At 46.0% G+C, this 23,344-nt stretch overlaps 1 protein-coding gene across 1 annotated transcript; it reads left to right on the plus strand.

The window, feature by feature from the left end:
• Positions 1–1,261: 1,261 nt before the first annotated feature.
• LOC139379102 (procollagen C-endopeptidase enhancer 2-like) lies at positions 1,262–22,135 on the plus strand. Its single transcript, XM_071121920.1, has 9 exons — positions 1,262–1,448; positions 6,048–6,156; positions 12,835–13,093; positions 14,409–14,533; positions 16,355–16,491; positions 18,518–19,152; positions 19,389–19,469; positions 20,242–20,412; positions 21,706–22,135. The coding sequence occupies exons 1-9, from the start codon at positions 1,354–1,356 to the stop codon at positions 21,834–21,836; spliced, it is 1,743 nt and encodes a 580-aa protein (XP_070978021.1). The 5' UTR covers positions 1,262–1,353; the 3' UTR covers positions 21,837–22,135.
• Positions 22,136–23,344: the final 1,209 nt, after the last annotated feature.

Below are 23,344 nucleotides of genomic sequence, written 5' to 3' on the forward strand. Positions count from 1 at the left end.
TTAGAGCTAGAGTTAAGGTTAGAGCTAGAGTTAGAGCTAGAGTTAAGGTTAGAGTTAGAGTTAGAGCTAGAGTTAAGGTTAGAGTTAGAGTTAGAGCTAGAGTTAGAGCTAGAGTTAAGGTTAGAGTTAGAGTTGGAGCTAGAGTTAAGGTTAGAGTTAGAGTTGGAGCTAGAGTTGGAGCTAGAGTTAAGGTTAGAGTTAGAGTTGGAGCTAGAGTTGGAGCTAGAGTTAAGGTTAGAGCTAGAGTTAGAGCTAGAGTTAAGGTTAGAGTTAGAGTTGGAGCTAGAGTTAAGGTTAGAGTTAGAGTTGGAGCTAGAGTTGGAGCTAGAGTTAAGGTTAGAGCTAGAGTTAGAGCTAGAGTTAAGGTTAGAGTTAGAGTTGGAGCTAGAGTTAAGGTTAGAGCTAGAGTTAGAGCTAGAGTTAAGGTTAGAGTTAGAGTTGGAGCTAGAGTTAAGGTTAGAGTTAGAGTTGGAGCTAGAGTTAAGGTTAGAGTTAGAGTTGGAGCTAGAGTTAAGGTTAGAGTTAGAGTTGGAGCTAGAGTTAAGGTTAGAGTTAGAGTTAAGGTTAGAGTTAGAGCTAGAGTTAGAGTTGGAGCTAGAGTTAAGGTTAGAGTTAGAGTTAAGGTTAGAGTTAGAGCTAGAGTTAGAGTTGGAGCTAGAGTTAAGGTTAGAGTTAGAGTTAGAGTTAGAGTTAAGGTTAGAGTTAGAGTTGGAGCTAGAGTTAAGGTTAGAGTTAGAGTTGGAGCTAGAGTTAAGGTTAGAGTTAGAGTTAAGGTTAGAGTTAGAGCTAGAGTTAGAGTTGGAGCTAGAGTTAAGGTTAGAGTTAGAGTTGGAGCTAGAGTTAAGGTTAGAGTTAAGGTTAGAGTTAGAGTTAGAGTTAGAGTTGGTTGTTCAGGATTGTGTGCTGTGGCTGTGGGAGTAGTGGAGCAGTCATTCGATATATACATCTACAGTAACTCTGGAATTCTGTCTGTGACACACACACCTTATATTCCAATATATTTCATTTGTGTAGCTACCTGTTTCCCAACAATACAACACGTCATATGTTCACATGACACCCCAGCCACACGACCAAATAAAACATGGCATCCCCATCTGGGACTAAACTCTCCTTCTCTCGCCCCTTTCGTTCCTCCCCTAGTTCCTCCTCTCGTTCCTCCCCTCATTCCTCCCCTCCTCGTCCCCATTCCTCCTGTATCCCTCTCTCTCTCCCCTTTCTACATCCTCCTCTCTTTCTCCACTCCTCTACTCTGCCTCTCCCTCCCTCTCTCCCTCCTTTCTGTCTTCCTCTACTCGCCCTCTCTCTCTCTGGTCTGTTCCCTCTCTTGGTCTGGGTGGGCATCAGAGCAGGATGCAGGGCAGGGTGTGTGTGTGGAGTGTGTCCGTCCTCCTGTCGATGACACTGGGATGGACCCAGGCTCAAAGCCAGACCACTAACTTTACAAGGTGAGTCAGAAAAAAAAAGGTGTGTGCGATCACTTGAGGGTGCATGTGTGTGTTTAAAGAATGTGTGTGTGTTAGTGTCAACGTGTCTTTGGTCAGTGTGTACCCAGTGTGCATGTGTGTGTTTGTGTCAACGTTTCATGTGTGTGCATATTAACACGGGTAGATTTGAACACAGTACGTCAGTTGGCTTGCCTGTTTGTCTGTAAACATGTGCATTTTTAATCTGTTCCTGTCTCTCTGCCCTGTTTTAATCTGTTCCTGTCTCTCTGCACAGTTTCCATCTGTTCCTGTCTCTCTGCCCTGTTTTAATCTGTTCCTGTCTCTCTGCACAGTTTCCATCTATTCCTGTCTCTCTGCCCTGTTTTAATCTGTTCCTGTCTCTCTGCACAGTTTCCATCTATTCCTGTCTCTCTGCCCTGTTTTAATATGTTCCTGTCTCTCTGCATGGTTTTAATCTGTTCCTATTTCTCTGCACAGTTTTAATCTGTTCCTGTCTCTCTGCACAGTTTTAATCTGTTCCTGTCTCTCTGCCCTGTTTTAATCTGTACCTGTCTCTCTGCACAGTTTTAATCTGTTCCTGTCTCTCTGCCCTGTTTTAATCTGTTCCTGTCTCTCTGCACAGTTTTAATCTGTTCCTGTCTCTCTGCACAGTTTTAATCTGTTCCTGTCTCTCTGCACAGTTTTAATCTGTTCCTGTCTCTCTGCACAGTTTTAATCTGTTCCTGTCTCTCTGCCCTGTTTTAATCTGTACCTGTCTCTCTGTACAGTTTTAATCTGTTCCTGTCTCTCTGCCCTGTTTTAATCTGTTCCTGTTTCTCTGCACAGTTTTAATCTGTTCCTGTCTCTCTGACCAGTTTTAATATGTTCCTGTCTCTCTGCACTGTTTCCATCTGTTCCTGTCTCTCTGCACTGTTGTTTTCCCCTAAAACTCGATTCTTTCCCTTAGTGTAATTAGAAATAGCATGTTGGCGGTTCGGCAGGACCCACAGGAGGACATGAGGTTCGTATAGAGACTGGCTAGTCTCTGCTGTGTGTCTGTGGCCCCCTGCTTCCTAGTGCACCACTGTTGATCAGATCCCTTTCAGCCTCAATGGTCCAGATGGAACTATGGGATTTTGGATCTTTATCATCAGAACTTTGACTCTCCGCCGAATTTGTGACGGCCGCTTCTCGCTACCCACTTCACTAAACCACCACACGAGATACAGAGCAGTGGAACGTTAGCGCAGGTTTGACAAACAGATACTTGTGGACTGTTTTATTTAGCTTGGCGCGGCAGAAGGGAGTGACCAGACCACTTGAGATATTTAGGACATTGGCTTTGCCGGCACTACTTTGAACACAAAGCAGCCCTGTCAGGGCCTGCCTCTGGAAGTGGAACATGGTTGGAGAAGGGACGCGGGTCAGGGAGGGAAACACGACATTTCTGAACTATAAACTGAGCTCTGGGGGTTGGGATAAAAAAATAAAAAAAAGTGTTGACTGGGATATGATTTTGTGTATACAGCACAGTATGTTGGAACACACTGATGTCTTTTACAACAGATCAGATCCATTAAAGTTGTTTGAATTAAATATTAATGTTGAATAAGCCTGAGGGCTTGCTGTAAAATATATGTGTGTGTGTGTGTGTGTGTGTGTGTGTGTGTGTGTGTGTGTGTGTGTGTGCGTGTGCGTGCGTGCGTGCGTGCGTGCGTGCCGTGCGTGCGTGCGTGCGTGTGTTGGTGCATGTGTGCTAAGGTGCAGATAGTCCAGTCCAGTTCAAGTGTTCACCAGTCTGATGGCTTGTAGATAGAAACTGTCTCTGAGCCTGTTGGTATCCGACCTTCGACCCGACGGTAAGGAAGAGAACAGCTCATGGCAGGAAGTGCTGTTGCGCCCTCTTGACAACAGTGGGTGGTGTTGTCGGTCCATGGACTCAGAGGAACTGAACCCCCCCCCCCCCTCCCTATATGCAGACTTGTCGTTGTCTGTTATCAGGCCTAACAAACTGTGGTGTCCTCAGCAAACTAGATGATAGGGTTGGTGTCGTGCAAAAAGCCACACAGTCGTGGGTAAACAAGGAGTACAGCAAAGGGCTGAGGAAACATCCCTGGGGGGGCTCCCGTGTTTGTGTTGAGAGTCAGTGTGGAGGAGGTGTTGTTGCCAATCCTCACAGCCTGTGGTCTACCTGTCTGGAAGTCCAGGAAGTCCAGTTGCAGAGGGAGGTGTCCAGATGCAGGGCTCTGAGCTTGGTGTCCAGATGCAGGGCTCTGAGCTTGGTGTCCAGACCCAGGGCACTGAGCTAGGTGTCCAGACCCAGGGCTCTGAGTTTGGTGTCCAGACCCAGGGCTCTGAGCTTGATGTCCAGACCCCGGGCTCTGAGCTAGGTGTCCAGACCCAGGGCTCTGAGCGTGGTGTCCAGACCCAGGGCTCTGAGCTTGGTGTCCAGACGCAGGGCTCTGAGCTTGGTGTCCAGACCCAGGGCTCTGAGCTTGGTGTCCAGACGCAGGGCTCTGAGCTTGGTGTCCAGATGCAGGGCTCTGAGTTTGGTGACGAGCTTGGAGGGAACAATAGTGTTGATTGCTGAACTGTAGTCAATGAACAGCATTCTCACATAGGTGTTCCTCTTGTCCAGATGGGTTATGGCCGTGTGAATAGCGATGGAAATGGCATCTTCGGTGGATCTGTAGACTAATTGAACGGTAGACTAATTGTAGTGGGTCCAGTGTGTCTGGCCTTGATGTGGGTCTTGTCCAGCCTCTCGAAGCGCTTCATGATGACCAGGGTGAGCACGAAGGGGGTCATCTTGTTTTTCTTGGGCACTGGGATGATGGCGATCTCCTTAAAGCAGGTGGGGACTACAACCTGGTACAGGGACAGGTTGACGCTGTCCACCAGCTGGTCAACACACACTCTCGTGTTAAAGCGGTGTCACATCACACACGCACGCACACACGCACACACACACACCACACACCACACACCACACACACACAGTATACATTCATACTACACACACGTCACAACTGCTACTACCAGACTTATTATACTGCTTTGTTTATACACTGTCCCCCATCCTCCTTCCCCAGTACACGTTTAAATATTACACGATTAAAACGTTTAAACATTGCACGATAAATTGTCACTTCCTGTATTATACTGATTCTAAAATGTTTATTCTATTCCACTGAGCCATTTACTTTATGTTGGTATTCTGATATTTTATTATTTCTTATTGTTGTTATATTGTTGAGAAGGAACCTGCAAGTTAGCATTTTGCTGGATGAGGTATACCATACATACAAATAACAAAACTCAAAACTTTCGTATATGTGTGTTTATGCTTGACTATGCTCCAGCATACATATTTTCAGTGTTTCCTGCTCAGGTTTGGGCCTACCATTATAAAAACACTCCCCTATGTGAGTTCACAGACCCTTCCCAGCGTCAGAGAACAGAGTGGGTCTGTGTTGCCGGGGGTTTCAGTGTGTTTAGAGAGGGGTTCTGGCCCCAGAATGTTGATGCTGAAAGGAGTTACCTTAGTAGTAGTAGTAGTAGTAGTAGTAGTAGCGACTTCTGAAATCGTTTTCTCTAAAATGATAAAACATGCCATATGGATCGGTTCATTTTTACTCACAGAAAAGAGAAATAATATAATGGATCTCAAATTCAATTCAAGTCAAATAGATAATAAACAAAAGTGAAATAATCAATTTAAAAAAAAAATGTACTCTAAACATTACACTCACAAAAGTTCCAAAAGAATAAAGACGTTTCAAATGTTAAATTATGTGCAAATAGTTAAAGTACAAAAAGGGAAAATAAATAAACATAAATATGGGTTGTATTTATAATGGTGTTTGTTCTTCACTGGTTGACCTTTTCTTGTGGCAACAGGCCACAAATCTTGCTGCTGTGATGGAACACTGTGATATTTCACCCAGTAGATATGGGAGTTTATCAAAAATGTGTTTGTTTTCGAATTCTTTGTGGATCTGTGTAATCTGAGGGAAATATGTCTCTCTAATATGGTCATACATTTGGCAGGTTAGGAAGTGCAGCTCGGTTTCCACCTCATTTTGTGGGCAGTGTGCACATAGCCTGTCTTCACTTGAGAGCCAGGTCTGCCTACGGCTGCCTTTCTCAATAGCAAGGCTATGCTCACTGAGTCTGCACATAGTCAAAGCTTTCCTTAAGTTTGGGTCAGCCAATTGTGTTGCTGTCCTGGGGCTCTGTGGGGTGTGTTTGTGTTTGTGAACAGAGTCCCAGGACCAAATTGCTTAGGGGACTCTTCTCCAGGTTCATCTCTCTGTAGGTGATGGCTTTGTTATGGAAGGTTTAAGAATCACTTCCTTTTAGGTGGTTGTAGAATTTAACGTCTCTCTCGCTCTGTCTCCTCCCACGATCTCTCCTGCTCCCTCTCTCCTTCTCTCTCTCTCTCTCTCTCTCTCTCTCTCTCTCTCTCCTGATCCCTCTCTCTCTCTCCTGCCCCCCCCCTCTCTCTCTCCTGCTCCCCCCCCCTCTCTCTCTCGATCTCCCTCTCTCTCTCTCTCTCTCTCTCTCTCTCTCTCTCTCTCTCTCTCTCTCTCTCTCTCCCTCCTGCTCCCTCTCTCTCAGGCCTATCTTCCACTGTGGAGGTCACTTGGTGACTGAATCAGGCTTTGTGGGCAGTGAGGGTTTCCCCAGCCACTACAAACCCAACAGCAAATGCACCTGGTACATCACTGTAAGTACCCAACAGAATATATACCACAACACCTGGTACATCCCTGTAGGTACCCAACAGAATATATACCACAACACCTGGTACATCACTGTAAGTACCCAACAGAATATATACCACAACACCTGGTACATCCCTGTAAGTACCCAACATAATATATACCACAACACCTGGTACATCCCTGTAAGTACCCAACATAATATAACACCAGAAGTACTACTCAAACCGTCCAGCTGGACCGTAGCTGTAATAACACAACCTTCTACACGAAGTAACAGGTACTATACAGGTACTATAACAGAAGTGCTACTCAACCCATCCAGCTGGACCGTAGCTGTAATAACACAACCTTCTACACGAAGTGTAACTCATTCACAATAACATCTGTTGTCCTTTAATGAGATAATATAATATGTATGTGTACATATTCGTATTCATTCCTTTACACTTGTGTGTATAAGGTAGTTGTTGGGAAATTGGTCGGAACTAGAAGCACCAGCACTTCGCTACACTCGCATTACCATCTGTACGTGACCAATCAAATCTGCTAACCATCTGTACGTGACCAATAACATCTGCTAACCATCTGTACGTGACCAATAACATCTGCTAACCATCTGTATGTGACCAATAACATCTGCTAACCATCTGTACGTGACCAATAACATCTGCTAACCATCTGTACGTGACCAATAACATCTGCTAACCATCTGTACGTGACCAATAACATCTGCTAACCATCTGTACGTGACCAATAACATCTGCTAACCATCTGTACGTGACCAATAACATCTGCTAACCATCTGTACGTGACCAATAACATCTGCTAACCATCTGTATGTGACCAATAACATCTGCTAACCATCTGTACGTGACCAATAACATCTGCTAACCATCTGTACGTGACCAATAACATCTGCTAACCATCTGTATGTGACCAATAACATCTGCTAACCATCTGTATGTGACCAATAACATCTGCTAACCATCTGTATGTGACCAATAACAGCTGCTAACCATCTGTACGTGACCAATAACATCTTCTAACCATCTGTATGTGACCAATAACATCTGCTAACCATCTGTATGTGACCAATAACATCTGCTAACCATCTGTATGTGACCAATAACATCTGCTAACCATCTGTATGTGACCAATAACATCTGCTAACCATCTGTATGTGACCAATAACATCTGCTAACCATCTGTATGTGACCAATAACAGCTGCTAACCATCTGTACGTGACCAATAACATCTTCTAACCATCTGTATGTGACCAATAACATCTGCTAACCATCTGTATGTGACCAATAACATCTGCTAACCATCTGTATGTGACCAATAACATCTGCTAACCATCTGTATGTGACCAATAACATCTGCTAACCATCTGTATGTGACCAAGCCCAAGTGACTACTGTGTGGGGTGGGGGGGGGGGGGGGGGGGTGGGGTGGCACTTGAACATTCACAGTGTCATTCCAAGAATTGATCAAATTCAACATCTACTCACAGACTCCAACCTTGACTTCCTCTACTTCTCAGAGACACGGCTCCATAAAACCTCTCCATATGCTGCTTTGATTGTGATTGGCTACAATGTTTTCAGGAGAGACGGGATTGGAGGAAGAGGAGGGAGGGGGTGTGATGATTTACATTAAAGAACATATCTGATGTAAACTAATTGAGTGGTCATGTGATAATGAACTAGAATGTATTGGCCTGAACGTTACACGGTCTCCCCAAATTTATTTTTACCCTTATCGGAATGTGTAGACCACCTTCCACCAAAAGTGTGTTTTTTGATCAGTTTAATAACATGCTTATGAACATGTGATTTTGGGAAAGAGTTCATCTTAATGGGAGATTTCAACATTAATTATGAAGACAAGTCTTGTAGGAAAACCCTCAATCGGATCACTAGTACCTTTGACCTTACACAGCTAGTTAAAGGGCCAACCATGGTGACTTGTTCTAAAACACAGATTGGTCTGGTGTTCAGTAATAAACCAGAGAGCGTGACTAAATCATTCAATATGGTTACTGGGTTATCTGATCATAATCTGACACTTATAGCCAGAAAGCTGTCTAAGAGCAGGTTTAACCTCTCTACTGAACAGGATTAACTTCTCTACTGAACAGGTTTAACCTCTCTACTGAACAGGTTTACGCTATAGACTGAACAGGTTTAACTTCTCTACTGAACAGGTTTAACCTCTCTACTGAACAGGTTTACGCTATAGACTGAACAGGTTTAACTTCTCTACTGAACAGGTTTAACTTCTCTACTGAACAGGTTTAACCTCTAGACTGAACAGGTTTAACCTCTCTACTGAACAGGTTTAACTTCTCTACTGAACAGGTTTAACCTCTCTACTGAACAGGTTTAACCTCTAGACTGAACAGGTTTAACCTCTCTACTGAACAGGTTTAACCTCTAGACTGAACAGGTTTAACTTCTCTACTGAACAGGTTTAACTTCTCTACTGAACAGGTTTAACCTCTAGACTGAACAGGTTTAACCTCTCTACTGAACAGGTTTAACTTCTCTACTAAACAGGTTTAACTTCTCTACTGAACAGGTTTCACCTCTAGACTGAACAGGTTTAACCTCTAGACTGAACAGGTTTAACTTCTCTACTGAACAGGTTTAACTTCTCTACTGAACAGGTTTAACTTCTCTACTGAACAGGTTTCACCTCTAGACTGAACAGGTTTAACCTCTAGACTGAACAGGTTTAACCTCTAGACTGATCAGATTTAACCTCTCTACTGAACAGGTTTCACCTCTAGACTGAACAGGTTTAACCTCTAGACTGAACAGGTTTAACCTCTCTACTGAACCGGTTTAACCTCTCTACTGAACCGGTTTAACTTCTCTACTGAACAGGTTTAACCTCTAGACTGAACATGTTTAACCTCTAGACTGAACAGGTTAAACCTCTCTACTGAACAGGTTTAACCTCTAGACTGAACAGGTTTAACCTCTCTACTGAACAGGTTTAACTTCTCTACTGAACAGGTTTAACCTCTCTACTGAACAGGTTTAACCTCTCTACTGAACGGGTTTAACTTCTCTACTGAACGGGTTTAGCTTCTCTACTGAACAGGTTTAGCTTCTCTACTGAACAGGTTTCACCTCTAGACTGAACAGGTTTAGCTTCTCTACTGAACAGGTTTAGCTTCTCTGCTGAACAGGTTTAACCTCTCTGCTGAACAGGTTTAACCTCTAGACTGAACATGTTTAACCTCTAGACTGAACAGGTTAAACCTCTCTACTGAACAGGTTTAACCTCTAGACTGAACAGGTTTAACCTCTCTACTGAACAGGTTTAACTTCTCTACTGAACAGGTTTAACCTCTCTACTGAACAGGTTTAACCTCTCTACTGAACGGGTTTAACTTCTCTACTGAACGGGTTTAGCTTCTCTACTGAACAGGTTTAGCTTCTCTACTGAACAGGTTTCACCTCTAGACTGAACAGGTTTAGCTTCTCTACTGAACAGGTTTAGCTTCTCTGCTGAACAGGTTTAACCTCTCTGCTGAACAGGTTTAACCTCTCTGCTGAACAGGTTTAGCTTCTTTACTGAACAGGTTTAACCTCTAGACTGAACAGGTTTAACCTCTAGACTGAACAGGTTTAACCTCTAGACTGAACAGGTTTAACCTCTAGACTGAACAGGTTTAACCTCTAGACTGAACAGGTTTAACCTCTAGACTGAACAGGTTTAACCTCTAGACTGAACAGGTTTAACCTCTACTGAACAGGTTTAACTTCTCTACTGTTAGAAAGCCAGATCAACTAAGAATACCTAAGAGTGAATTAAATTATTTTGAAAACGCAATTAAGGGAATTAACTGGAATGATCTCTTGTCCTATACAGACGTGGAAGCTGATAGTCAGGTTTTTCTATCCACAATCCAGACTACAATACATGGCTTCCTAAAGAAAATCCGATCCAAACCTGGGCCTAAAGAGCACTCTTCCTAAATGGAGAAATCTGGAAATTGATGAAAGAATGAGATTATGCTCTAAAAACAGCCCTTAAATCCAAATTAGAGCATGACAAACGTAGGTTTACCATGTTGAGAAATAAGGTGATGAAAGAAATCAGACAGGCCAAGGAAAACGTTTTTATTAACGTAACTGGTGAAGCAAAGAGAAATTCTAACTTGATCTGGGAGAATCTAAAAAAGTTAACAGGGAAAGACCATAGTAACACTGCAAAAATACTAGAAATCATGGTGAATAACAATCTAACACAGGATGCAGTCGAAATAGCAACAGCCTTCAATTCCTACTTGATTGACCCTGTCAGGGTACTGACACTGGTTTCTTGTGCTCAGTGGTAGTGAATGACACTCAACCTGTCTTCATCATAAGGGAGGTTTCTGAGTCAAAGGTGAACAAGGTGATTAGCTCACTAAAGAACTCTAAAGCCAAATATGTGTTTGGGCTGGACTCTACCTTTCTTAAAAACTACAAAGAGTCACTCATTGGCCCCATTACTAAGGTCACCAACACATCTATTGGTCTCGGGGTGTTTCCAAGGGTCTGTAAGTCAGCCATAGTAGCCATCTTTAAATCGTGTGACCCTGCTAACGTGAGTAACTACAGGCCCATTAATATACTACCTGTGGTGTCAAAGGTTGTTGAAAAGTGTGTAGCAGAACAACTGATTGCCCACCTCAACAACAGCCCCTTCACATTACACTCCATGCAGTTTGGCTTCAGAGGTAAACACTCCACAGAAACGGCCAACTGCTTTCTTCTGGAAAATGTGGACAAAGGGGGTGTTGTTGGGGCTGTGTTTCTGGACCTAAAGAAGGCTTTTGATACGGTTAACCATGAGATTCTCATCACAAAATTGTCCAAGTTCAACTTTTCCCCCGATGCCTTGAGATGGATGAAATCATACCTTGAAGGCAGAACTCAGTGTGTCAGAGTGAGCAATGAGCTGTCGCCCAATCTTAGCTATGATGTAGGCGTGCCCCAAGGGTCAATACTGGGGCCCCTCCTGTTCAGCCTGTACATTAATGATCTGCCTTCTGTCTGTACTGGGTCTGAAGTTCAAATGTATGCAGATGATAGTGATATATGTGTATGCAAAGAGCAAACAACAAGCTGCACAAGAACTCACTACTGTAATGGTCCAGGTTACAAAGTGGCTCAGTGACTCGTGTTTGCATCTCAATGTGAAAAAACAGTCTTTATGTTCTTCACAAAGAGGCAAACTGATGCTACAGAGCCAGATGTCTATGTGTCAGGGGAGAAGCTTCAGCTGGTATCTGATGTTACTGAGCCAGATGTCTATGTGTCTATGTGTCAGGGGAGAAGCTCCAGGTGGTATCTGATTTTAAGTACCTTGGCATCATATTCGATTCCAACCTCTCTTATAAAAAGCAGGTGAAAAAGGTAACTCAAATAACCAAATTCAACCTAGCTAATTTCTGATGTATACTAAATTGTTTGACTACAGAGGTAGCAAAACTGTACTTCAAATCTATGACATACTGCTTGACTAGTTGGGCCCAAGCTTGCTATACAACATTAAGACCTATTCAGACTGTCTACAAACAGGCTCTCAAAGTGCTTGATAGGAAGCCCAATAGCCATCATCACTGTTACATCCTCAGAAAGCATGAGCTCCTGAGTTGGGAAAATCTTGTGCAATACACCGACGCATGTCTTGTATTCAAGATCCTAAATGGCCTGGCTCCTCCCCCTCCACTCAGTACTTTTGTTAAACAGAAAACCCAAACATATGGCAGCAGATCCACAAGGTCTGCCATGAGAGGTGACTGTATAGTTCCCTTAAGGAAAAACACCTTTAGTAAATCCGCTTTCTCTGTGAGAGCGTCCCATGTGTGGAATACACTGCCATCAGACACACATAACTGCACCACATATCACACTTTCACAAAAAACATGAAGACCTGGCTAAAGGTGAATCAGATTTGTGAACATGGTCCTTAGCTGTGTATTGCCGCTTTCCATGTTGTCTGTTGTCTGTAGCTTGTGAGGTGTGGAAACACTTTGTTGCTTTTATGGATTTTGTCTTGCTGCTTTTTGTTCTATGTTGCTCTGTCTGTATGCTACGTCTTGCTTGTTCTATGTTGCTATGTCTGTATGCTACGTCTTGCTTGTTCTATGTTGCTATGTCTGTATGCTACGTCTTGCTTGTTCTATGTTGCTCTGTCTGTATGCTATGTCTTGCTTGTTCTATGTTGCTCTGTCTGTATGCTATGTCTTGCTTGTTCTATGTTGCTATGTCTGTATGCTACGTCTTGCTTGTTCTATGTTGCTATGTCTGTATGCTACGTCTTGCTTGTTCTATGTTGCTCTGTCTGTATGCTACGTCTTGCTTGTCCTATGTTGCTCTGTCTGTATGCTACGTCTTGCTTGTTCAATGTTGCTCTGTCTGTATGCTATGTCTGGCTTGTCCTATGTTACTCTGCGTGTGCTCACTGCTCAATGATTGTCTATATTGTAATTGTTTTTAATAACCTGCCCAGGGACTGTGGTTGAAAATTAGCCGACTGGCTAAAACCGACACTTTTACTGAAACGTTAATTAATGTGCACTGTCTCTGTAAAAATAAAATAAACTCAAACCAATAAAATGGTATAACATAACCTCTGACTTTTAGCCCCCTCACGTCTACATCCCATAATACCCAGGTCCCCGAGGGCCACGTTGTCATGCTTTCCTTCCGCATGTTTGACCTGGAGGCCGACCCCACCTGTCGCTATGACTACCTGGATGTGTACAACGGCCACTCCCACACCATGCAGAAGCTGGGCAGGTTCTGTGGGACGTTCCGGCCCGGGGCTCTCATCTCTACCTCCAACACCATGATGCTGGAGATGGTGTCTGACAGCAGTACAGGAGGACGGGGGTTCGCGGCTCACTACCAAGGAGGGAAACCACACGTGGAGGGTGAGGGGTGATTATTGATACTATGGACTCGTAGACAGTGAGGGGTGATTATTGATACTATGGACTCGTAGACAGTGAGATGTGATTATTGATACTATGGACTCGTAGACAGTGAGGGGTGATTACTGATACTATGGACTCGTAGACAGTGAGATGTGATTATTGATACTATGGACTCGTAGACAGTGAGATGTGATTATTGATACTATGGACTCGTAGACAGTGAGATGTGATTATTGATACTATGGACTCGTAGACAGTGAGGGGTGATTATTGATACTATGGACTCGTAGACAGTGAGATGTGATTATTGATACTATGGACTCGTAGACAGTGAGATGTGATTATTGATACTATGGACTCGTAGACAGTGAGATGTGATTACTGATACTATGGACTCGTAGACAGTGAGATGTGATTACTGATACTATGGACTCGTAGACAGTGAGATGTGATTATTGATACTATGGACTCGTAGACTGTGAGATGTGATTATTGATACTATGGACTCATAGACAGTGAGATGTGATTATTGATACTATGGACTCATAGACAGTGAGATGTGATTATTGATACTATGGACTCGTAGACTGTGAGATGTGATTATTGATACTATGGACTCATAGACAGTGAGATGTGATTATTGATACTATGGACTCATAGACAGTGAGATGTGATTATTGATACTATGGACTCGTAGACAGTGAGATGTGATTACTGATACTATGGACTCAGACAGTGAGATGTGATTACTGATACTATGGACTCGTAGACAGTGAGATGTGATTACTGATACTATGGACTCAGACAGTGAGATGTGATTACTGATACTATGGACTCGTAGACAGTGAGATGTGATTACTGATACTATGGACTCAGACAGTGAGATGTGATTACTGATACTATGGACTCGTAGACAGTGAGATGTGATTATTGATACTATGGACTCGTAGACAGTGAGATGTGATTATTGATACTATGGACTCGTAGACAGTGAGATGTGATTACTGATACTATGGACTCGTAGACAGTGAGATGTGATTATTGATACTATGGACTCGTAGACAGTGAGATGTGATTACTGATACTATGGACTCGTAGACAGTGAGATGTGATTATTGATACCGTGGTTTCATGCTCTTCAGCCTGTCTCTATTTAAAGTGTCTGTCTCTCTGCCTCTGTCTCTGTGTCTCTCTCTCTCTCTCTGCCTCTGTCACTCTGTCTCTGTGTCTCTCTCTCTCTCTCTGCCTCTGTCACTCTGTCTCTGCGTCTCTCTCTCTCTCTGCCTCTGTCACTCTGTCTGTCTCTCCTCAGAGAATCAGTTCTGTGGGGGTAGACTAACGAAGGCTCAGGGTTCGGTCAAGACACCCAACTGGCCCAACTCAGATTACCCAGCAGGCATCAGCTGCTCCTGGCACATCTCCGTGGAGCCCAGCAATGTCAGGCCTCAACCAATCCCGACACAGCATCAGCAGCGCACCTCCACCAATCACAATAGAGCATCAGCAGCACACCTCCGCCAATCACAACACGGCATCAGCAGCACACCTCCACCAATCACAACACAGCATCAGCAGCACACCTCCACCAATCACAATACGGCATCAGCAGCACACCTCCGCCAATCACAACACGGCATCAGCAGCACACCTCCACCAATCACAACACAGCATCAGCAGCACACCTCCACCAATCACAATACGGCATCAGCAGCACACCTCCGCCAATCACAACACGGCATCAGCAGCACACCTCCACCAATCACAACACAGCATCAGCAGCACACCTCCACCAATCACAACACAGCATCAGCAGCACACCTCCACCAATCACAACACGGCATCAGCAGCACACCTCCTCCAATCACAACACAGCATCAGCAGCACACCTCCACCAATCACAACACGGCATCAGCAGCACACCTCCTCCAATCACAACACGGCATCAGCAGCACACCTCCACCAATCACAACACAGCATCAGCAGCACACCTCCACCAATCACAACACGGCATCAGCAGCACACCTCCTCCAATCACAACACGGCATCAGCAGCACACCTCCACCAATCACAACACGGCATCAGCAGCACACCTCCTCCAATCACAACACAGCATCAGCAGCACACCTCCACCAATCACAACACGGCATCAGCAGCACACCTCCACCAATCACAACACGGCATCAGCAGCATATCTTTTCACTTTATTTGAGGTTCTGAAAAGTTGCACTTAAGAGAGACTGCTCTGGAAGCTTAAGTTATGGGAGTAGATATATATATGTGTGTGTGTGTGTGTGTGTGCGTGCGTGCGTGTGTGTGCCTCCTGACTGCGGTCCTGTGACGTGTGCAAATGAAAGGCTTCATTGAAGGAGTAGGGCGTGTACATGTTTGCCGAGAGAGAGAGAGAGAGAGGAGGAGAGACAGAGAGAGAGAGAGAGAGAGGGAGAGACAGAGAGAGATATATAGAGAGAGGGAGAGAGAGACAGAGAGAGAGAGAGAGATATAGAGAGAGAGGGAGAGACAGAGAGAGAGAGAGGGAGAGAGACAGAGAGGGAGAGAGAGATGGAGAGAGAAACAAAGAGAGAGACAGACAGAGAGAGACAGAGAGAGAGACGGAGAGAGGGAAAGGGAGAGGGAAAGAGAGAGGGAAATAGAGAGAGGGAAAGAGAGAGGGAAAGAGAGAGAGAGACGGAAAGAGACGGAGAGAGAGAGACAGAAAGAGACGGAGAGAGAGACGGAAAGAGACGGAGAGAGAGAGAGACGGAGAGAGAGAGACGGAGAGAGGGAGACAGAGAGAGGGAGACAGAGAGAGGGAGACAGAGAGAGGGAGACAGAGAGACGGAGAGAGGGAGACAGACAGACGGAGAGAGGGAGAGAGAGGGAGACAGAGAGAGACAGAGACAGAGATAGAGACAGAGACAGAGACAGAGACAGAGACAGAGAGAGAGAGAGAGAGAGAGAGAGAGAGGGTAAATGCCCCTCTGTATTCTAAATGTCAGCGCCGACCAGCTCCCTTCACTCTACATTACAGTGCAAGAATTATGAATAACAAGAAGCAACTACAGTGTCACATAACTAAAACCTATCATGACCTTAGAGTTCTGAGCTCATATCTGTCAAAAGATGATTCTGAGATAAATGGCTTTGAAGTTCCAACACTCATTGCTTTGAATGGTGTGACCAACATGGTTTGGGTTATGAATGTGTTTCTGTCATCTTATGAAAGTCTGTTCTGACATTGTGACTGGTTATGTTTCCTAGGTGATCGAGATCAAGTTTGTGAAGTTGGATATAGAGGCTGACACGTACTGTCGCTATGACTACGTGGCATTCTTTAACGGGGGTGAAAGGGACGACTCGCGGCGCATCGGGAAGTACTGTGGTGACAGGGTACCAGGGTCAGAAAATGTTCTTACGATGTTACTGAAGTGTTTATCAAATGTTGTTACATTTTCACTTAGATTTGTAAAACTTTTCACTACTATCAAAAGGATTTTTCAAAATCTACCACGGCTCTCTCTCGTCACTCTCATTCCCGTCGCTATTGACTCTTCCCTCTTCCCCTCCTCTTCCTCTCTTCTCTCTTTGCCTTCCTCTTCCTCCTCTCTCTCTTTCCCCTCCTCTTCCTCCTCTCTCTTTCCCCTCCTCTTCCTCTCTTCTCTCTTTCCCTTCCTCTTCTCTCCTCTCTCTTTGCCTTCCTCTTCCTCCTCTCTTTCCCCTCCTCTTCCTCCTCTCTTCCCCTCCTCTTCCTCCTCTCTTTCCCCTCTCTCTTCTTCTCCTCTCTCTTTCAAGTCCTCTTCTTCCTCTCGCTTCCTCTCTTCTCTCTTTGCCTTCCTCTTCCTCCTCTCTCTCTTTCCCCTCCTCTTCCTCCTCTCTCTTTCCACTCCTCTTCCTCTCTTCTCTCTTTCCCTTCCTCTTCTCTCCTCTCTCTTTGCCTTCCTCTTCCTCCTCTCTTTCCCCTCCTCTTCCTCCTCTCTTTCCCCTCCTCTTCTTCCTCTCTTTACCCTCCTCTTCTTCTCCTCCTATTCCTCTCCTCTCTCTTTCCCCTCCTCTTCCTCTCCTCTTTGCCTTCCTCTTCCTCCTCTCTCTTTCCACTCCTCTTCCTCTCTTCTCTCTTTCCCTTCCTCTTCTCTCCTCTCTCTTTGCCTTCCTCTTCCTCCTCTCTTTCCCCTCCTCTTCCTCCTCTCTTTCCCCTCCTCTTCTTCCTCTCTTTACCCTCCTCTTCTTCTCCTCCTATTCCTCTCCTCTCTCTTTCCCCTCCTCTTCCTCTCCTCTTTGCCTTCCTCTTCCTCCTCTCTCTTTCCACTCCTCTTCCTCTCTTCTCTCTTTCCCTTCCTCTTCTCTCCTCTCTCTTTGCCTTCCTCTTCCTCCTCTCTTTCCCCTCCTCTTCCTCCTCTCTTTCCCCTCCTCTTCTTCCTCTCTTTACCCTCCTCTTCTTCTCCTCCTATTCCTCTCCTCTCTCTTTCCCCTCCTCTTCCTCTCCTCTTTGCCTTCCTCTTCCTCCTCTCTCTTTCCACTCCTCTTCCTCTCTTCTCTCTTTCCCTTCCTCTTCTCTCCTCTCTCTTTGCCTTCCTCTTCCTCCTCTCTTTCCCCTCCTCTTCCTCCTCTCTTTCCCCTCCTCTTCTTCCTCTCTTTACCCTCCTCTTCTTCTCCTCCTATTCCTCTCCTCTCTCTTTCCCCTCCTCTTCCTCTCCTCTTTGCCTTCCTCTTCCTCCTCTCTCCTTCCCCTCATCCTCTTCCTCTCTTCTCTCTTTCCCTTCCTCTTCTCTCCTCTCTCTTTCCCCTCCTCTTCCTCTCCTCTTTGCCTTCCTCTTCCTCCTCTCTCTCATCCCCTCTTCATCTCCCTCCTCTTTTTCTCCTCTTTGACTTCCTCTCCTCTCTTACCCCTCGTCTCTCTTTCCTCTCCTCTCTCTACCCCCTCTTCCTCTCCTCTTTGACATCCTCTTCCTCCTCTCTCTCTTTCCCATCCTCTTCCTCCTCTTTCCCCTCCTCTCTCTCCCCCCTCTTCTTCTCCTCCTCTTCCTCTCCACTCTCTTTCACCTGCTCTTCCTCTCCTCTTCCTTTCCCCTCCTCTTCCTCCTCTCTCATCCCCTCCTCTTCTTCCTCTCTCATTCCCCTCCTCTCTCTTTCCTCTTTTCTCTCTTTCCCCTCCTCTTCCTCTCCTCTTTTCCATCCTCTTCCTCACCTCTCTCTTTCCCCTCATCTTCCTCTCCTCTATCTTCCCCTCTTCCCTGTTCCTCTCTCTCTTCCCCTCCTCTTTCTCTCCTCCCCTCATCTTCCTCTCCTCTCTCTGCCCCTCCTCTTCCTCTCCTTTCTCTTTCCACTCCTCTTCCCCTCCTCTTCCTCTCCTCTCTTTCCTCTCCTCTTCCTCTCCTCTCTCTCTTTCTCCTCTCCTCTCCTCCATTCCCTCCACCCCTCATACAGGACCCTAGTGACCAATGGGAACGAGCTCCTGGTGCAGTTTGTATCTGACCTCAGTGTGACTTCCAACGGCTTCATGGCCCACTACTCCAGCGTGCCCCGGGGGTCCCGGACGCCCTCCTCCGGGGAAGACAACATCCATGGGTCTCGGGTCGCCGCAATACCCCAGAAACCTACCTCCAAGCCGACCAAACCAGCCCGGAACACTCCTAAACCCAAGCCAGCCATCAGGGCCAAGCCCACCCCAAAACCAGCCACCAGACCTGGGGTGAGGATACCAGTGAAGCCTCCACCACGTAAGCCTACAGTCAAGCCTGGAGTCAGACCCATACCTAAACCTGGTACCAAGGCTAAACCAACCCCTAAGCCTGGTACCAAGGCTAAACCAACCCCTAAACCTGGTACCAAGGCTAAACCAACCCCTAAACCTGGTACCAAGGCTAAACCAACCCCTAAACCTGGTACCAAGGCTAAACCAACCCTTAAACCTGGTACCAAGGCTAAACCAACCCTTAAACCTGGTACCAAGGTGAAATCCAAGCCCACACCAAAACCAGGGACTAAGCCTAAAACCACAGCTAAGCATGGACCGAGCCGGACTAAGACTGTGACTAAGAAACCTGCAGTGAACAAGAAACGTGAGTTACAGTCTGATGAGGGAACAACCGGTTGATACTACACTGTGATTGTTACTGCTGCTTTTCAGACATTTTGTTTAGAAATAACTGTGTGTGTGTGTGTGTGTGTGTGTGTGTGTGTGTGTGTGTGTGTGTGTGTGTGTGTGTGTGTGTGTGTGTGTGTGTGTGTGTGTGTGTGTGTGTGTGTGTGTGTGTGTGCGTGCGTGCGTGCGTGTTGGTGTGTGTGTATTTTGTAGCCCTACCGATGAATCAGCTGTGTACCGTGGCTTGTAAGAGGACAGGAACACTTCAATCCAACTTCTGCCCTAATGATTTTGGTGAGTCACACCCTCTACCCCTCTTCTTATCTCTTTGGGTCTTCCTGTCTCCCTGTCTCCCTGTCTCTCTCTCTCCCTGTCTCTCTCTCTCTCTCTCCCTGTCTCTCTCTCTCTCTATCCCTGTCTCTCTATCTCTCTCCCTGTCTCTCTCTCCCTGTCTCTCTCCCTGTCTCTCTCTCTCTCTGTGTGTCTCTCTCTCTCCCTGTCTTCCTGTCTCTCTCTCTCTCTCTGTCTCTCTCTCTCTCTCTCCCTCATTCGTTGGCATGGTTTTAAGTTGTTATATTGGTTGTCATAGCTACAGTATTTGTGCTAGTAGATTGGTAGGTGACCTGCATGGGCACAGTTTAATGGTAGACAGGAAGAAGACACAGCACTTAGAACAATTATTCTAAATTATTCAAAACAAGGTCCTGTGGGGAAACCTCTCTCTCTCTCCCTCCCTGTCTCTACCTCCCTGTCTCTCTCTCTCTCTCTGTCTCTCTCTCCCTCCCTGTCTCTCCCTCCCTGTCTCTCTCTCTCTCTCCCTGCCATTCTGAGATTTTAACAAACAAACACCACATAATAGCCATTGGAAAATGTTTGTCACAAGCCTTGATATGACAATAATATCTTAATCCCTCACAGAGAAGGAAGTGGGATGAGTGAGTCAGAAAGTACAAACCACAGAAATAGAATCCTGGTATCCTGTTTAAACCCCTCCCACTCGGTATCTTACTCCATCACCCCCCTAACCCCCCCCCCTCCCCCTCCTATCCTCTCTCCCAACTCCCAGTGATCACAGGGAAGGTGACATCCTTGGTCCCAGGCCCTAGGGGCAGTGTGACTGTGGATGTGTCTCTCATCAAGTCCTATAAGAGTGGCCGCATGGCCATCACCAAATCAGGGCCAGCCATGTCTGTCAAACTCACCTCCAACTGCAGGAATTGCCCCAGCCTACGCAAAGGTATGTGCCGTCTCACATACACTGACTATACCAAACATTAGGAACACCTTCCTAATATTGAGTTGCACCCCCCCCCCCCCCTCCCCCGCAGTCCCCCATCCTTTTTGCCCTCAGAACAGCCTCAGTTCATCAGGGCATATGGACTCTACAAGGTGTGGAAAGCGTTCCACAGGGATGCTGGCTCATGTTGACTCCAATGCTTCTCACAGTTGTGTCAAGTTGGCTGGATGTCCTTTGGGTGGTGGACCGTTCTTGATACACACAGGAAAAACTGTTGAGAGTGGAAAAACCCAGCAGCTTTGCAGTTCATGACACAAACCGATGCGCCCTGGCACCTACTACCACACCCCGTTCAAACGCACTTTAATATTTAGTCTTGCCCATTCACCCTTTGAATGGCACACATCACAATCCATGTCTCAAGGCTTAAACATCCTTCTTTAAACCCGTCTCCTCCCCTTCATCTACACTGATTGAAGTGGATCTAACAAGTGACATCAACAAGGGATCATAGTTTTCACCCGGATTCACCTGGTCAGTCTATGTCATGGAAAGAGCAGGTGTTCATAATGTTTTGTACACTCAGTGTACATCTGACACACACACACACACACGCACACACACACACGCACAACTGAGTAGAACATTAGCCTCTTCCTGTAACTGTCTGGTTTGGTGGATGGACTAATTCAGGGTTTCTCAAACTCGGTCCCGGGGCCCCACCTGGGTGCACCTTCTGGTTTCTGTCCTAGACTACACAGCTGATTCAAATCAGCTTGATGATCATTTGGTTATTTGAATAAGCTGTGTAGTTCAGGGGGGTGGGGGGGGGGGGGTGTCCCAGGACCGAGGACCAAGTTTGTGAAAACCATGGACTAATTGACTGATTAGTAAATTGGATAATTCATTAATTTGTTAATTCATTCATCTATCCATCCATCCCATTAATTTATGAATTCCTTAATTCATTCATTCATCTATCGATCAATTCATTAATTTATTAATTGATTCATTCATCCATCCATCCAGCCATTCATTAATTTATTAATTCCTTAATTCATTCATCTATCGATCAACTCATTAATTGATTGATTCATTCATTCATCCATCCATCCATCCAGCCATTCATTAATTTATTAATTGATTCATTCATCCATCCATCCAGCCATTCATTAATTTATTAATTCCTTAATTCATTCATCTATCGATCAACTCATTAATTGATTGATTCATTCATTCATCCATCCATCCATCCAGCCATTCATTAATTTATTCATTTATTAATTCATTCAGGAGCGAACTACGTGCTGATGGGCAAGGTGGATGTGCAGGGGCGTGGCCTTCTCAACCCCTCCAGCTTCGCTCTCCTGTACAAGGCGGTCCACGCCAAAGCACTGGCCAATCTCGCCCGCCAATCATGCTGATCTTACAGCCCAGTCCACCAATCACAGAGTTGGAAAACCTGCCATTCCTCCTACTGTACCAGTACCAACCTACAACTACACAACAACTGTTCAAATAGGAAAACTAATTCTAAACGAGCGAATCAAAATGATTCAAATGAGGATCAACGACCAAAGATGGTTTCCGTAAGATTCGGGGTAAGGGGCTCTTTTATGATGTCGTATTGCTATTTCGTATTTTTATACACTCAGATATACTTCTTTGTATTTGTATGTAAATTGTGATACTTCTGTGAATAAAGGATGTATATCGCAAAAGATTAGATTATCTTGTGTGTTACGTCAAGTTACATTTTCTTAAACTAAAACATCGGTAAACGACCTATGACCTATGCCTCATCAGCAGCAGTACTTTCACCATCAGGTAGTCTAGTGGTTAGAGTGTAGGGGCGGCAGGTAGCCTAGTGGTTAGAGTGTAGGGGCGGCAGGTAGCCTAGTGGTTAGAGTGTAGGGGAGGCAGGTAGCCTAGTGGTTAGAGTGTAGGGGAGGCAGGTAGCCTAGTGGTTAGAGTGTAGGGGCGGCAGGTAGCCTAGTGGTTAGAGTGTAGGGGCGGCAGGTAGCCTAGTGGTTAGAGCGTAGGGGCGGCAGGTAGCCTAGTGGTTAGAGTGTAGGGGAGGCAGGTAGCCTAGTGGTTAGAGTGTAGGGGCGGCAGGTAGCCTAGTGGTTAGAGTGTAGGGGAGGCAGGTAGCCTAGTGGTTAGAGCGTAGGGGCGGCAGGTAGCCTAGTGGTTATAGTGTAGGGGAGGCAGGTAGCCTAGTGGTTAGAGTGTAGGGGCGGCAGGTAGCCTAGTGGTTAGAGTGTAGGGGCGGCAGGTAGCCTAGTGGTTAGAGCGTAGGGGCGGCAGGTAGCCTAGTGGTTAGAGTGTATGGGCGGCAGGTAGCCTAGTGGTTAGAGTGGAGGGGCGGCAGGTAGCCTAGTAGTTGGAGTGGAGGGGCGGCAGGTAGGCTAGTAGTTAGAGTGGAGGGGCGGCAGGTAGCCTAGTGGTTAGAGTGTAGGGGCGGCAGGTAGCCTAGTGGTTAGAGTGTAGGGGCGGCAGGTAGCCTAGTGGTTAGAGTGTAGGGGCGTCAGGTAGCCTAGTGGTTAGAGTGTAGAGGGGGCAGGTGGCCTAGTAGTTGGAGTGGAGGGGCGGCAGGTAGCCTAGTGGTTAGAGTGTAGGGGGGGCAGGTAGCCTAGTGGTTAGAGTGTAGGGGCGGCAGGTAGCCTAGTAGTTGGAGTGGAGGGGCGGCAGGTAGCCTAGTGGTTAGAGTGTAGGGGCGGCAGGTAGCCTAGTGGTTAGAGTGGAGGGGCGGCAGGTAGCCTAGTGGTTAGAGTGTAGGGGCGGCAGGTAGCCAAGTGGTTAGAGTGTAGGGGCGGCAGGTAGCCTAGTGGTTAGAGTGTATGGGCGGTAGGTAGCCTAGTAGTTAGAGTGGAGGGGCGGCAGGTAGCCTAGTGGTTAGAGTGTAGGGGCGGCAGGTAGCCTAGTGGTTAGA

The sequence above is a fragment of the Oncorhynchus clarkii genome, chromosome 21 (genome assembly GCF_045791955.1).
Source record: "Oncorhynchus clarkii lewisi isolate Uvic-CL-2024 chromosome 21, UVic_Ocla_1.0, whole genome shotgun sequence".
NCBI lineage: Eukaryota > Metazoa > Chordata > Actinopteri > Salmoniformes > Salmonidae > Oncorhynchus > Oncorhynchus clarkii.